This window comes from Macaca thibetana, chromosome 1, assembly GCF_024542745.1.
Source record: "Macaca thibetana thibetana isolate TM-01 chromosome 1, ASM2454274v1, whole genome shotgun sequence".
NCBI classification, from domain to species: Eukaryota; Metazoa; Chordata; class Mammalia; order Primates; family Cercopithecidae; genus Macaca; species Macaca thibetana.
The window spans coordinates 71,026,334-71,040,890 of NC_065578.1; the positions used below are offsets into that span (position 1 = coordinate 71,026,334).

At 35.4% G+C, this 14,557-nt stretch overlaps 1 protein-coding gene across 1 annotated transcript in view; it reads right to left on the reverse strand.

The window, feature by feature from the left end:
- Window positions 1-14,557, reverse strand: part of NEGR1 (neuronal growth regulator 1) — a 908,115-nt gene that overhangs the window by 397,036 nt on the left and 496,522 nt on the right. Inside the window, exon 3 of the mRNA XM_050804825.1 lies at window positions 2,232-2,357. Coding sequence (XP_050660782.1) covers window positions 2,232-2,357 — 126 coding nt within the window. The remainder of the gene's footprint in view (window positions 1-2,231; window positions 2,358-14,557) is intronic.

Below are 14,557 nucleotides of genomic sequence, written 5' to 3' on the forward strand. Positions count from 1 at the left end.
ATCTTAAATTATATGAAGATAGAGATTATGTGTTTCCCTCTTACAAAAATTATATTACCATATCAGATTTAAACTCCTGGAAAGATGATTAAGAATCAGCTTTACATTTACATATTAAGTTTTACTTTTTAAAACACATTTATGCCTATTGTATTTTTTGAGTCTCACAATAGTCGAGGATTATTTTCATGCAATTTTTGAAAGTAAGAAACTAGCTGGTGGTAACCACAGCTAAGAGATGTGCACAAGGATTGGCAGATTTGATGAATAAGGAACTTGTCTTAAGAACACACGTATATAACTCCTTGTTCTGAATTTGATGCACTTATACCCCATGGAGAGCCCTGCCATGAATTTAGCACTCACATATCAGTTTCATGATTTTTTAGCGGTTCTAGAGAGTTAAGTGTTGGCAGTCAAGAGCGCACTCATACTTCAGATATATTGTAGGGGATATAATGCATATTGTATAAACATATATTGCAGATATATTGATTTTTTTCTCACATAATACCAATACTAAGCATGTGGTGTGGGTAAGATTCATTAGACACACTGCATAAATGAGTAAACTGAAAATCGCTTAAGGGTAAGTAATATTAAAGAAAACATTAGCAGATAAATTACATGTTTCAATTGTGCTCGTTCTACACCTATATAAAATATGCCTTTCTGATTTCATTAAAAGCAGCCTCATTGCACCAGCCTTGCTCAAGCTATTTTCACAAAAATATATGAAACTAATAAAATCTAATTTCATTCATCTGAAATGAGGTGGGGTCCTATTTGTTAAAAGTATCACGCTGTCTTCCAGGTGCACCCAAAGCTATGTAGTTCAAAGTTAAATTTCACACAACTTGATAATTCTGTTAACATTGTGACTTTGAAAACAGACCTGTTTTGATGATGACTCTGATCGACTTCCTAAAATTGACTTATAATCTCTGTGGGAGGATGTGCACTATAGCAGAAGTACTGGAAACCTATAAACATGTTATATATTTCATTTCAATTGGCTATGCGGTTCTCCACAAGCTACATAAACTCTTGGATTTTTAGATCCCTCATCACTAAAATTTAATTCTAACTCCAAAATCTTTGATTGTAAGCTGCAGTTTGAAGTCAGACCCAGCAAACTCATAATTTGATTAACTTTATTCTCCCCTGATTACTTTAGCAGTTCATGCTGACCTATCAACATGTGAATGCTGATCGAATAAATCCCTTACACATTTAAATGATGACATTCTCTTGTGATATTTCCATTTGATCCTTTTGTCTATTGATTGGTGATTATCCAGCATACGAAAGTGAAAATAACCTTGACTAAGAATCAAGAGACATAGGTTCTATTCTGGACTCTGACTGAAAAGTATTCATTTAGCTTTGTTGTTGCTATTGGTTTTTGATTTTTTGTTTTTGAGACAGGGTCTTGCTCTGTGCCCAGGCTGGAGTGCAGTGGTGCGATCTCGGCTCACTACAACCTCCTTCTCCTAGGTTCAAATGATTCTCCTGCCTCAGCCTCCTGAGTAGTTGGGATTACAGGCGTGCACCACCACACACGGCTAATTTTTGTATTTTTAGTGGAGACGGGGTTTCGCCACGTTGGCCAGGCAGGTCTTGAGCTCCTGACCTCAGATAAGCTGCCTGCCTCGGCCTCCTAAAGTGCTGGGATTACAGGAGTGAGCCACTGTGCCCAGCCCATTTAACTTTTATGAACTGCAGTGCCTTTAGGTATGAAGAGTAAGTATAAAAATACGCATTTTGGCCAGGTGCGGTGGCTCATGCCTGTAATCCCAGCACTCTGGGAGGCCAAGTTGGGCAGATCACTTGAGGCCAAGATTTCGAGACCAACCTGGCCAACATGGTAAACCTCATCTATACTAAAAATACAAAAAAAAAAAAAAAAAAAAAAAAAAAAAAAGTAGCCAGATGTGGTGGTGCAATCCTATAATCCCAGCTACTTAGGAGGCTGAGGCAGGAGAATTGCTTGAACCTGGGAGGCGGAGGTTGCAGTGAGAATGGATTGCGCCACTGAGCTGCAGCCTGGGTGACAGAGTAAGACTCTGTCTCATAAATAAATAAATAAATAAATAAATAAATAAATAAATGTATTCTCCCTACCACAAGAATAAAATACAAAAAATTAAATTGACTGTTAAGTTCTGAACAAGTGAGGTTACAGGAGAAAAATGAACAACCCAAACACCACCGATGCATTCCTACTTTACCTGATGGGGAGATGTGTCGCCAAGAAATGGAAGGCTCTGGTTTCCCAGTGGCCAAACAAGTAAGAGTGACATTGGTTCCTTCATTGATGGTCATATCACTTGAGATGTCATATATCTTAGGAGGAACTGAAATGACAAAATATGCAGTGGTTAGAAAAAAATATATAACATTTTGTTGAAGTACGTATGATTAATTCCATAACATCATGCAAGAAAGGTATGACAGTGAAATGTATTTATGGCCTATGGTCCTCAGCTGAAAGATGGATTCTCTAGAACCTCAAGACTTTCTAAGTGTTTTTTATTTACTTTTTTTTTTCTCTCTAACTTTTTAGAAGTTAAATACCTCAGGATAAATGGAATGGTTAATAACAAAAATGTTTAAACATTGATTAAATTAAATATGTATTATGAGTAATTTGTATTAAATAAACTAGAATATAACCAATCTATTTTATCCATGGATCCTCACTGTATGATGTTTTCCTTGTTGAAATGGTTAAATAAGAGTAAATATAGAAGAAACTTGAAATAGCAGAACGGTTATTCCTACATACTGATTTAAAAGCTGGGTGAGTTAGGACATGTACATGATTGGGAGGTAAGATTTCATGGTCACAAAGGTATTTTTGGGTTTAATTTTCTATCTGTCAGGCAGTAGAAAGTAGACTTTCTCAAAATTTGTGTTCTAAGGAACACAAATTCTAAGGACTGTGAAAGGGAGATACAATAAAGATTTCTTATCAGTAATGACTGGCAAATACTGATTGAAACAGATCACTTCAGGACTTCTCATCCTTTCTTATGCCCCTTTGCACTGTAAATCCATGAGTCAAGGGGGAAATATTATATTGCATTTTCTCTGATGTATTAGACTATACAAGTTTTTATCCCAGAATTTAATCACATAATACATTTGGGAAAAGCTGGAGAGAAAAGTCTCTAAACTAACTTCCAGGATTAAATTTCTATATTCTCTGAGAAATCAGATGTCTCATTGAATCCTCAAACAGCATGGGTATAAATCTCTATTGGCTAACTGCATTACTTAGAGTAGGTTATTTAATTTATCTTAGCCTCAGTGTCTTTATCTGAGAGCTGGAGACAATAATAGTACACGTCCTATCCGGCTGCTATGGAGACTAAGTAAGTCAATACATGTTAAAGGACTTAGAAAAGTGCCTGACATTAGTGTTAGTTATTATTATTAGATGCCATCAAACACACATGTGGTGTTTGAATTTCATTTTAGTAGTGCTCTTTTCCTATGCCTTAAAATTGTTCTCAGAAATTCTTCACTTTTGTAGTATGTATTAGTGACCTACACCATAAATAAGTTTGGGTTACTTTATACAATTTATACTATGTGACTATTCCAGCTCAAATATAAATAAATGGCAATTACACACCTTGGTAATCATTAGTAAAATAAGATTTTTACTGAAATCTTTTAAATTTTTCCCTTCTTTGGTTTCTTTATGCAAGAGATACGTTTTCATAGTTACTTTTAAAGCTAGTAACTAAAATCTATTGTGACGATACATTAAATTACCCATACTTTGAATTTTTTTGACTCTTTATGGAACCAAAACTCAGCCACAAGAAAATCAAGGATGATATAATTACAGATATTAAGTATTTGATTATGTGTAACTGTTGATATGATTGAGGAGAAGGCTTGTTCCTAAGTAATATACCATCGTAACTGTTTCTAAATGACATAGTTTAATTGGCATTTAAAACACATTATCATCAAACTCTTCAGTGAGCTTTTCTCAGGCAAACAATGAAAATTTTGAAACCATCCCAAACAGAGGGGTCTTTTCAGCTTAACTAAAACAGAACAAAAATTAAAAACATTAAAATACCGTAGAAGGAAAGTACAAAAAACTTTGCATTAAACTGGTAAATAGGAGAGTTAATAATAATAAATTTACAACATTAAACTAAAAGTATACTTTAGATATTTAGTTGTAGACATAGGTTTGATTTAATAAACTGTAAAGCACATGCGGACACACATATATATATGTATATGGACAGATATACATATATAGATGGTCACTGACTTACGATGCTTCAATTATAATGTTTTTACTTTATAATGGTGTGAAAATAATATCCATTCAGTAGAAACCATATTTTGAGTACCCACACAACCATTTTGTTTTCACTTTCAGTATAGTATTTGATAATCTACATGAAATATTCAACATTTTATTATAAAACAGGCTTTTTGTCACATTATTCTGACCAACTGTGGTTAAGTGTCTGAGCACGTTTAATGAAGATCAGGTTACGTTAAAATGTTCAATAGTTTAAGTGTACTAATTGCATTTTCAATTTACAATGGGTTTATTTGGATGTAACCTTATCATAACATGAGGAGCATGGGTATTCATAAACATATACAGTGCATAGCAGTGCCCACTATTAAAAAAATGTAGTACTTTTTTCTTTTATATACAATATACTATGTAGGGCTCTTAGTCTCGCCTAGTGACTTTACTTATTTATTAAAAATATAATTGATTTAAGGTTAGACAGAGATATGTATATGAAGAGAAATAATGAAATGCCATAGGAACATTAATTCTATCCTCAAAATACCATTATTTTGTCAATATTGTCTGATCATAAAATAGTTTAGTTGGATCTTTACACATCTACATATATTTAAACTGCTAAACATTATGCTAAACTAATATTCAGCACTAGTATTTGGCCATATAGAGAAACAATTAAGTCCTTTAGAAATAAACTTAAATTTGACATTTAACTATAAGAGATTGTATAGTTGGGGGGAGAGTGGTAAATTCCAGGTGTGATATGTCATTCTCAGTGATTGCAATTGCCTTCCAGGACCTCATAATTCAGGACATACAGGGAATACACATCTGGAAAGAGGATGTTAGTAAGAGAAAATCCCTCTAGCAAGGCTGCTCTCCCCAGAAATGCATCACCTGTTGGCAGATGCTGTGTGTAAGAGGACCAGTGAAATTCTTCACATGCACGGTGGTTTGTGGAGACAAAAACAGGTGTTGCTGTGCTGAATATTCAAAACTATTGCATATTCAGTTTAAAACTTCCAACTTTTACTGACTATCATGAAGGGAGTAATTCTCGACCCAAAGTAAATTCAAAAGTTTAAAGGCATATTACTTGCCATCAATAAATTTAAATTAAAAGAGGGAAATGGATAGGTAAGTGACTAAGAGAGGGCAAATATTTTCCACATTTTCCTTTCCCATTTTACAGGAGTAAAACAAGTTCAATAGGTATACCTTCTGGGTTCAAATCAGTAGATATTAATTTTGTGTTGGTTTATTTTAAAGTCAATTACCTAGAATAGTTTAAGCACAAGGTTATTGAGTGCAGACTATTTATAATAGAGAAAAACTTTCTTTTTTTTTTTTTTTCCGACACAGTCTCTCGCTCTGTCTCCCAGGCTGCAGTGCAATGGCTCAATCTCTGCTCGCTGCAACTTCCACCTCTTGGGTTCAAGCAATTCTCCTGCCTCAGCCTCCGGAGTAGCTGGGATAACAGGCGCCTGCCACCGCGCCCAGCTAATTTTTGTATTTTTTAAAAGAGATGGGGTTCTGCCATGTTGGCCAGGCTGCTCTCGAACTCCTGACTTCAGGTGATCCACCTGCCTCTGCTTCCCAAAGTGCTGGGTTTCCAGGTGTAAGCCCCCAACACACTAGGCCAGGAAAACTATTAATAACCTTAAGGTAGGACCACAGAAATGGTGGTATAGAGAATTGGTCGACTGGATGACCATAACAATTGTCAGCTCAGTTGCCAGAATAAGGTGTGGTATTGAGAAGGGTTTTGGATGGTCCCAGAGCACATCAGCACATAACGCTAAGCACTTGCATAGAAAACACACCCCCACCCCCCAAAAAAAGGAGAGTTAAAAATAATGTACTACTCTAGATGTGTGCCACTTTTCTATATATCTTATTTCAGACTCCCTCACATACTTTTCTAAATACTTAAAATAATTTATGCAAAAAGGAGCAGATGTATTTTATCAATTCAACCATTTTTTAAGCTATTAAATAACTACAGATTATAAGAAGTATTTTGAATTGTCATGTACTTTAAGTATTTATGACCTAGAGCAGAGTTATAAAGAAATATATTTATGAGTATAAACTCATTTACTATGCTGGAAATAATTATTATAATATCATCCTCACTATCTTCATTATATGACACCATAAAAAAACAATGAAAAGGCAGAAGTCCTAGATTTCATACTAAATCACAGAGTATCTCCTAGTGAAACTCTAATTAGGGGTATACAAGACTTTACAACTGTGTTCATTATTAATTGTTGTGTATTACTAGTTAGAGAGATCTAAGAACACTGGAAGCTTTCTAAACAACAGAGGTTGAAAGTAGATTTAAAGGTTGTGTTGGGTGAAACATATTTTAAAACCTCCATATCCATTTAAATGAACTACTCTTGGTCCCTTACATTCATAACATGCTTTGCCTTTAATTGTTCACTGGCCTAAAATTCATCTACTACTTAGCACCTGGTCTTCAACTTTTATTTAGTTGCTTCCACAGTGAGGAGATAATGCATATTTAGATGTATCTACATATTTAGATTCTCTAAAGATAACTTATGTCTCTTGTTAGTTTCACTTTCACCAAAAAATTTAGGCAATTTGACTTGCTCCACACACCTTCCCTCTTCTGAGCCCATCTGTGGGTGTCTTCAGGCCAGGTATGAGTCACCTTCAGTAAGAAAAATCTTAGAATGCATATCTAAACCAGATTCTAATGACCTTCACACAGGCTACCATTTTGGATTATTCCCCACTGTTTGTATGATAATGAGCAACTGAGTTTGTGAGTGCATGGCATTATTTTCTTTTAATGTGTACATATTTTCTGATGTATAGAAATAAATTATTTTGTTTGTTTAATGAGCGGTCTTCAAAGATAAAACTTTAATTTCTTTCAAGAATTCATTATGCTGCCTGCAACATGACCATTAACAAACTGAGAAGCCAGCATCAGGGTTACTAATCTGGATATCATAGGAATCATATAAGCACAGGATATCATAGGAATCATATAAGCACAGGATATTTTATTGTATTAAAAGTTTTTATCTAAAAAAATCTGTGCAGATGATTTTAGAAAGAATAAATAAAATAGCACCTGAACCAATATTAACTTGCATGACCCGTGAGGTCATGATGATATTAAAAACCCTTACAGGATGCATTTGACAGTTATTTTAACTGCAAATACAAGGCATAAACTATTTGGATCTGGACAGTTGCACTGACTCACTGGAATCAATTAAATGCCCCATCGAGCTCTTAAGCTGTAAGAGTCCGTGAAAGACCACAGTGCATACAAATCCATTTGGAGGCCTTCTTTAGGCTGCCAGGGCTAAAAGGTAGATGGAATATTTATTTAATCTGGCTCACAAACACTCACAGATTACTGAAAAACATCACTTCAGCATTTATTGTTACCATGATATTCTGGCACAAAAAACACCTGTTTCCTCAGTCAGGATATAAAATCAAAGCAGTGTTTTTTATAGGAGAGTGCACTGAATGTCCTCTCATTCATACTCTGAAGTTGTAGGCTCATTACCAAAAACCTTTAAAAGTTGTTATGTATCTATTTAATTGTGCACACAATTATGAGATCTATTCTGCAAATATGTTCACTAGGACAAATAAGAAGTAAAATAAAAGTGATGCCAACTCTTTGATGTCCTCTTCGACCCACCTCTCCCCACGGTGACTTCTCATACCTCAAAAATTTACCACAAAGAAGAAACAGTGAAATGTATACTAGTGAGTGAATTTTCAAAGATCAAAATTTGATCTTAAAAAATTGTGTCACTGATGACTTTGATGATCTTAAAGCAAAATGGATGTTTCTGGGTCTGCGCTGTGGCCAATGTTTGTGTCCCTCCGAAATTCATTCATTAAAAATCTTAACCCCCAAGGTGATACTCTTAGGAGGTGCGGCCTTGGAAAGGTGATTAGAGCATGAAGGGATTAGTGCCCTTATAAAATGGACCCCACGAGCTAGGTCACCCCTTCCAACATGTAAGGACTCAGTGAGAAAGTGTCGTCCATGAGAAAACAGGCCGTGCCTGGATTTTGGACTTCCCAGTCTCCAGAACTGTGAGAAATAAATTTCTGTTGATTATAAGCCATCTAGTTTATGGCATTTTGTTATAGCTGCCTGAATGCCCTAGGACAGTATGTGTCTTGTCGAAATAATTATTTGCATCCCTAACTCTCTGCCCCTTTCCACTCCTCTACTCATTTCTTGTGATAGTTTTCTTTGCAATCCATCATTATCATTGGTATTTATTTCTTTACTTGTTTATTATCCGTATCTCTTCATAGAACCTAAGTAGAGACCTAGGGTAGGGAAATTGTTTGCTTTATTCAACAGCATATTGCCAGAACCTGAGAGAGGGCCTGACACATACAGTTTATTCAACAAATATTTCATTGTCCTTTCAGGTGCTAAGCTAATACTTTGATGTCTCAGTGAAGAGATCCTATAAAATTATATACCATTGCAAGAAAGACATAATATAAATTCTGAGAATACGGTGAACATATAATTATAATTTCAAGGGTCCTGTGTGACTTTTTCATGGATTCTCTGAGTTTAGGGATGAAATATTCCTTCTAACTCATTTAGAAGCATAATATTTTCTTAGTCCTCTGCCTGCTATAGTTTTTGCCATGCAAACCCAGAGAAGTAATTGGACAATAATCATGCACATTTATTTTTAACAGAATGGTCTGTCACATCTTAGGTAGTCCTATGTGTGTTGGTCACAGTATTTTTTTTTTTTACTTTTGAATCTTTGTAAATTTAGAATCAAAAGAATTTTCTCTAATAGTATGTATGTGCATATAATTTCTACCTTTTTTTTTCCCTTCACAGATTTGGAGTCTGGGTTAGTTTGGATGAACTATATTTCTGAAGCTTTTCCAAACTGCTTGAGTCAACAAGCTAGACATAACTATAAATCTTGGGAGAACTGGCTTTTTTTGCACTCCCATATCTGGTAATGGCTGGCAATATCAAAAGAACATTCTTCCTTTCACTGGGCTGGCACTTCCCTTTTCAGTCTTGGCCAGCCCCCAAAAAGTGAAAGTAGATCTACGTTACATAACAAACCTCCTGGAAAAGGTGTTGCTCTCAAACTGAGATAAGAAATTGTTTCATGCTTTTTTCTCTAAATTGGTTTGCTTGTGGGTTCTTGATGGTTTCATGGTCTGCATCTCACCAGCAACATTATTTTCTCCAACTGATAGACTATGACTGATTTGTCATAGTTTATGACATTTCAGAGATTTCTATGGCTTCTCCCCTCATTCCCTCACTCAGAGATAGTGATAACAGGAAAAAGATACCAAGCATGAGTTTTAAATTCAAACTTGCCAATTTCATGAAATACCTAGTGATAAAATATGCCACAACAACTTAGGGGTAAAGAATATGTATAAGAAAAATGTATCTGTCAAACTTCAGTTCAAACTTTGAATTATGTTGCTTACCTTAGTGTTTTCTCTCATTTAGATAACCTATACACGAGTTTTTCTCAATCTATTGTGTCCTTCATGCTATAAAAAAAACTGGCAAAATAGGCAGTGAACTGTATTAATTCATCCATCCATCCATCCATCCATCCATCCATCCATCCATCCATCCATCCATCTATCCATCCATCCAATAGACATTTATTAAGCACCAACTCAGGGTGACTAATCTTAAGGAGTCCATGTCTAAAGAGTTAGAAGGATACAACATTTCTAATCACAATGCAGAGTCATTAGTCCTACAAAGACTTACTCCCAAGGTGTATTAGGAACACAGATTTGTAACTCTAAGTCTTCCTTATGGAGACAGAATTGAGGGGATGCTGATATTGGATAAGGCTTTTGGAAACAGGTGGAATTTGAACAGAATATGGTGGTTTAAAACAGTAGTTTGCACACACAACTAGTCATCAGGGATAACCGGATAAGTTTTTCATCATTCTGGGATGGGAGAAAGATTGATTCAGGATATTCTAGACCAATAGTATGTAGCAAGTTCCAAAATCTATAGATTTTGGAATCGCTGATTTACAGAACACCAGAAAGAACTCTCCTTAAAATTATCTCTCCTATATTTAAAATCTGCACTCTAATTAGAAAGGCTTTTTTTTTTTTTTTTTTTAAGATCCTCAGAACATTTATTTGCCTTCAAGGAACTAATGTTAAAATGTAACTATCCCTACAAGAGTTGATGACTTATTAACTGGCATCCATTTTCAAACTCACTGAGAACAGCATAGTGGGTGCAGAGGGGCACCATACTGGAAGTAGAAAGATGCAATAGGCAACATTTTACCATTGTGTTCTTTTCCCTTGAAAAGCTCAGGAATGGTTCTAAATGGCAGTGATCAAGACAATCAACAATAGAGAGAAGAAAGTAAGACTCTGAGAGGAATAAACCTTACAGGATATGGAATTATAGAGAAACTAAAGGGGAAATTACTTTCTTCTATTTTCTATTTCTCTCCATCTTCTCTGGACTCTCTAATACATGGATTATGCAAAGGCATAACAATTTGCCAGTAGCAAATAAAAACATACACTTACACATGAAACACACGTGAAGTAGGTTTAGTATACATGAAAATTAAATGTAATAAAACAAACTTTTAGAAAGCTACTGGTTTTAGAGAGCTTAACATTTATGTAATGATTTTAACATTTTTGGTTGCAGGCAAATTTCTCACATGCTGTACAAACATTTTATTTTGAAAACAAAAACACAACATGGTTACACAAGAGTTTCAATATTTTGGACTGTAAAGATTTTTATTTATTTTTTATTCGTTTTGGTGAGACGATCAATAGCTAGCCTCTGCACATGAGTGTTTATACACCAGAGTTCAAATCCTGCTGTACCTCAGGCTAGCTTCAGCTTCACTTACTTGGATGATTCAAAGATATAAAACACTGCTTAAAATCAGGACCATAATAGCAGCTACCCCCTCAGGCAACAACAGCAGCAGCAAGAAGGCTGGAGTACACTTATAGTCGCGCTGTATATCACAGGGAATCTACAATGCCAGCATAATTCAGTCTCCTCCTTAGTAGAAAATGGTCACAAAATAGGTAGGAAGAACACTGCAATTGAAATACCTTACAGCACACTAACGTGGGTATCCCAGTGAAGTATAATTCTTAAGGCACCAACTATATAACTTCAAAACTTTCAGTGATGGTAGCATTTTATTAAGAATTAATAATGAGGTTTCTTTTTTTTTCCTGGAAACACTTTGGCAGTATATTTTAAGAACTTAAAAAAATTTCTATTCCATTGAGCCAATGATTCCCCTTCCAGGAATTTATATTAAGGAAAGCAAGTACCTTCTTTCAGTGTAGTTACTATTCCCATAAACCTGGGTGCCAGCTCCATTTGGAAATGTGCCAACCAATACCCTCTGGAATGGCCCAAGTGAACTTTTTTCTTGCCTCATCCTTGGCAGTGAACTATTTTCCATATAAACCAGAGGAAACAGCCCAGCTGTGTCAAACTAGAACCCAGCTGCCTTCTTTGCAAACATTTCCCATAGCTAAAAGCTTGCTTTAGGGTTTTTGAAAACACGAGAGAATCCAATGTCTACCCTTGGAGTCACAGAGTTATAATGTAACACCTGGCTCCTGGTTTTATAAGGTAAGCCTGCTCAGGTTCAGTATACACATTCCTTGTTAGACTCAGGTTTCTCAAAATGTGTTTTAGCAGATTTTTATATCTAAAAGCTGCTCTGGTGTTTTGTGCATTTGCGGAGGAGATGTGTCATTTTAGCACCATTAGAAAAATAACGCCTTCTTTGAAATACTCTGGTTTCTTTGTTCTTTGTAAATAATATTTATTTTTCTAATCATGAAGATAATATACATTCACTGAAAAGAATGTAGACAAATACATAAACAGTAAGGAAGAAAAAAAAGTAGCGTATTAGGTTGTAATATCTAAAACTGCTCTTTAGTTAAAAACAAGTGGATATTGGCAATTTCTTTTTTTTTAATTTTTATTTATTTATTATTATTATTATACTTTAAGTTCTAGGGTACATGTGCATAACGTGCAGGTTATAATTCAATTTAATATAATGTCACCATTTAACAAGAATATTGATATATTTTACTTTTGTCTATGTATTCGTATGTTTATATAGATCCTAGAGATTTCCGTAAGATCCAATAAGCTCACCAGGGAATTGGTGCTGAAGCCTTGGCTGGAAATAAATAGTGTGCCCTTCTCAACACTATTTATAGTGACCCCTTCTCAACACTGTGCACTAGAAAGGGAGTGAGAAGGCAGTTGGATAGGTATTCAAAATAGGACACTGTGGCTTTCTGCCTTTCTTACTGGAAACATGTCTAAAAAAGGTTACCCACAGCAAGGGTTAGTATTTGTTGAACATTTACTGTGAGTAATATACTGAGAGACTAATGACTTATTTGGAGGGGGCGGGTGTGGTTTTGTCTTAGGGCAAAGTTCTACATGTCGCGGCCAATTCTTCCTTCCACCCACCCATCTACTTTTGTGATAGTTGGTTCGTGTGGTGGTTCTATCAACACGGCCACACATTTTTAACACTCTTTCCACTAAATATAGGATCTCTCCCTTCCCCACCTCATATTCAATTGGAGTAGGCTCTTGGCTGCTTCAAACAATAGAGTAGTGGAAGAAATAATGCTATTTGATTTCCAAACTGGGAAAACAAAACAAAACAAAACAAACAAACAAAAAAACCATTTGTTTCCTGTACTGTTCTCTGAGAACACTGACTCTTGGAGCTCTGGCCCACTATGGTGTCACCACCTTGGGGCTACCACGCTGGAGAGAACATGTGGAGACACCACATGTGGTCGCCACATGGAGAGACTGTGATAACAGAAACAGAGAGAGAGCAGGCCTGGGAAGCACTTCAGCTCATCTAAACCCTGACTGCCTAAGTCATCCCAGTGAGGCCTCAAATATCCTGTCTAAATTGCACAAATTGCAGTCTTCTGAGTAAAACAAATAATTGTAGTTGTTAAAAGCAACCACGTTTGGGCACAGTTTTTAAAAGAATAAAGAAAACTAGAGAACTTACCTTATGTGCCTTCACAACTTATCATAAAGCTACTACAAAGCCAGTGTGGTGTTGGTATCAAATAGACAATGGAACAAAATAGAGACTCCAGAAATAGATGATACAACTTCCCATGATGGTCAAGTCCCTGATTACTTATGTTAAAAATAAAAATACCTAATGTTATGGATAAGTAACATACATGAGTAATGTGAGTCAAGACAAAGTATACATACATATTGTGATAGATGGGGCCAGTAGAGAGCACCTGTCTAAAAGAGAGCAGCTACCACTGATAATTTCCATCCTAAAAATAGAAAAGCCTAGGCTTGCTAGATCTTAAGACCTGAAATTTTAAATTTTTTTGTACCTTACAATCTCATCAAAATATCTGTGAATTAGCCTGGCACTAACCCAAATGACACCTTTATAGGAATCAGAAAAACATGAAGACACTTTATCATTACATGTTGGACAATTTTCTTGATATAAAAGTCTACATAGTTTATGAAAGTAAAGAGTGCCTGCTATTTGTGTGTGTACAAAATTTCATCATATGCTGAAAGCCCTGCATGGTCTGGATTCGGCTAGAGAGCCACAGTCTTGCCATCTTTGCCGCACATCTTGGCAAGGCCTTCAGACTATTTTGGCTTTGAAAGACTAAGGAATTCATTTTCACATTATGTTGTTCGTTTTATTATAAAAGTTGTACATGATCACAGTAGTGTGTGGTTTCTCACCTGTCACAAACTAACCATGATTAGATTTACAGAGTAACTGCCTTAGAAAGGTCTAGAGTCTTGCCTTAGAAAACATTCTGAGAATAGGTTTTAACCAGAAACTTAATGATAAAACCATGATTCATGTTAATATTCTGCTTCCAAAATAATAATTATCATCTATACTTTTAACTCTCATGTTACCTTATCAACTTTTCGCAAAAAGAACCCTTTCCTTAGTTTTTAAAAAAATATTACAAACAAAGGTTATCATGCAGTTATGTGCCAAGAGATAGTAGAGTCCTATGGTTACATGTGACGGTTCTCTCTGAAATTGGATTAAAAGATAATTTGCCATGTGTTGGTCCCTAGATCATTAGTCACAGTGATCTAAGTGCATTCTCTTATAATTCAATATCAAAGAAATTGCTTTTATGGCATTAACTATATTATATTCAAAA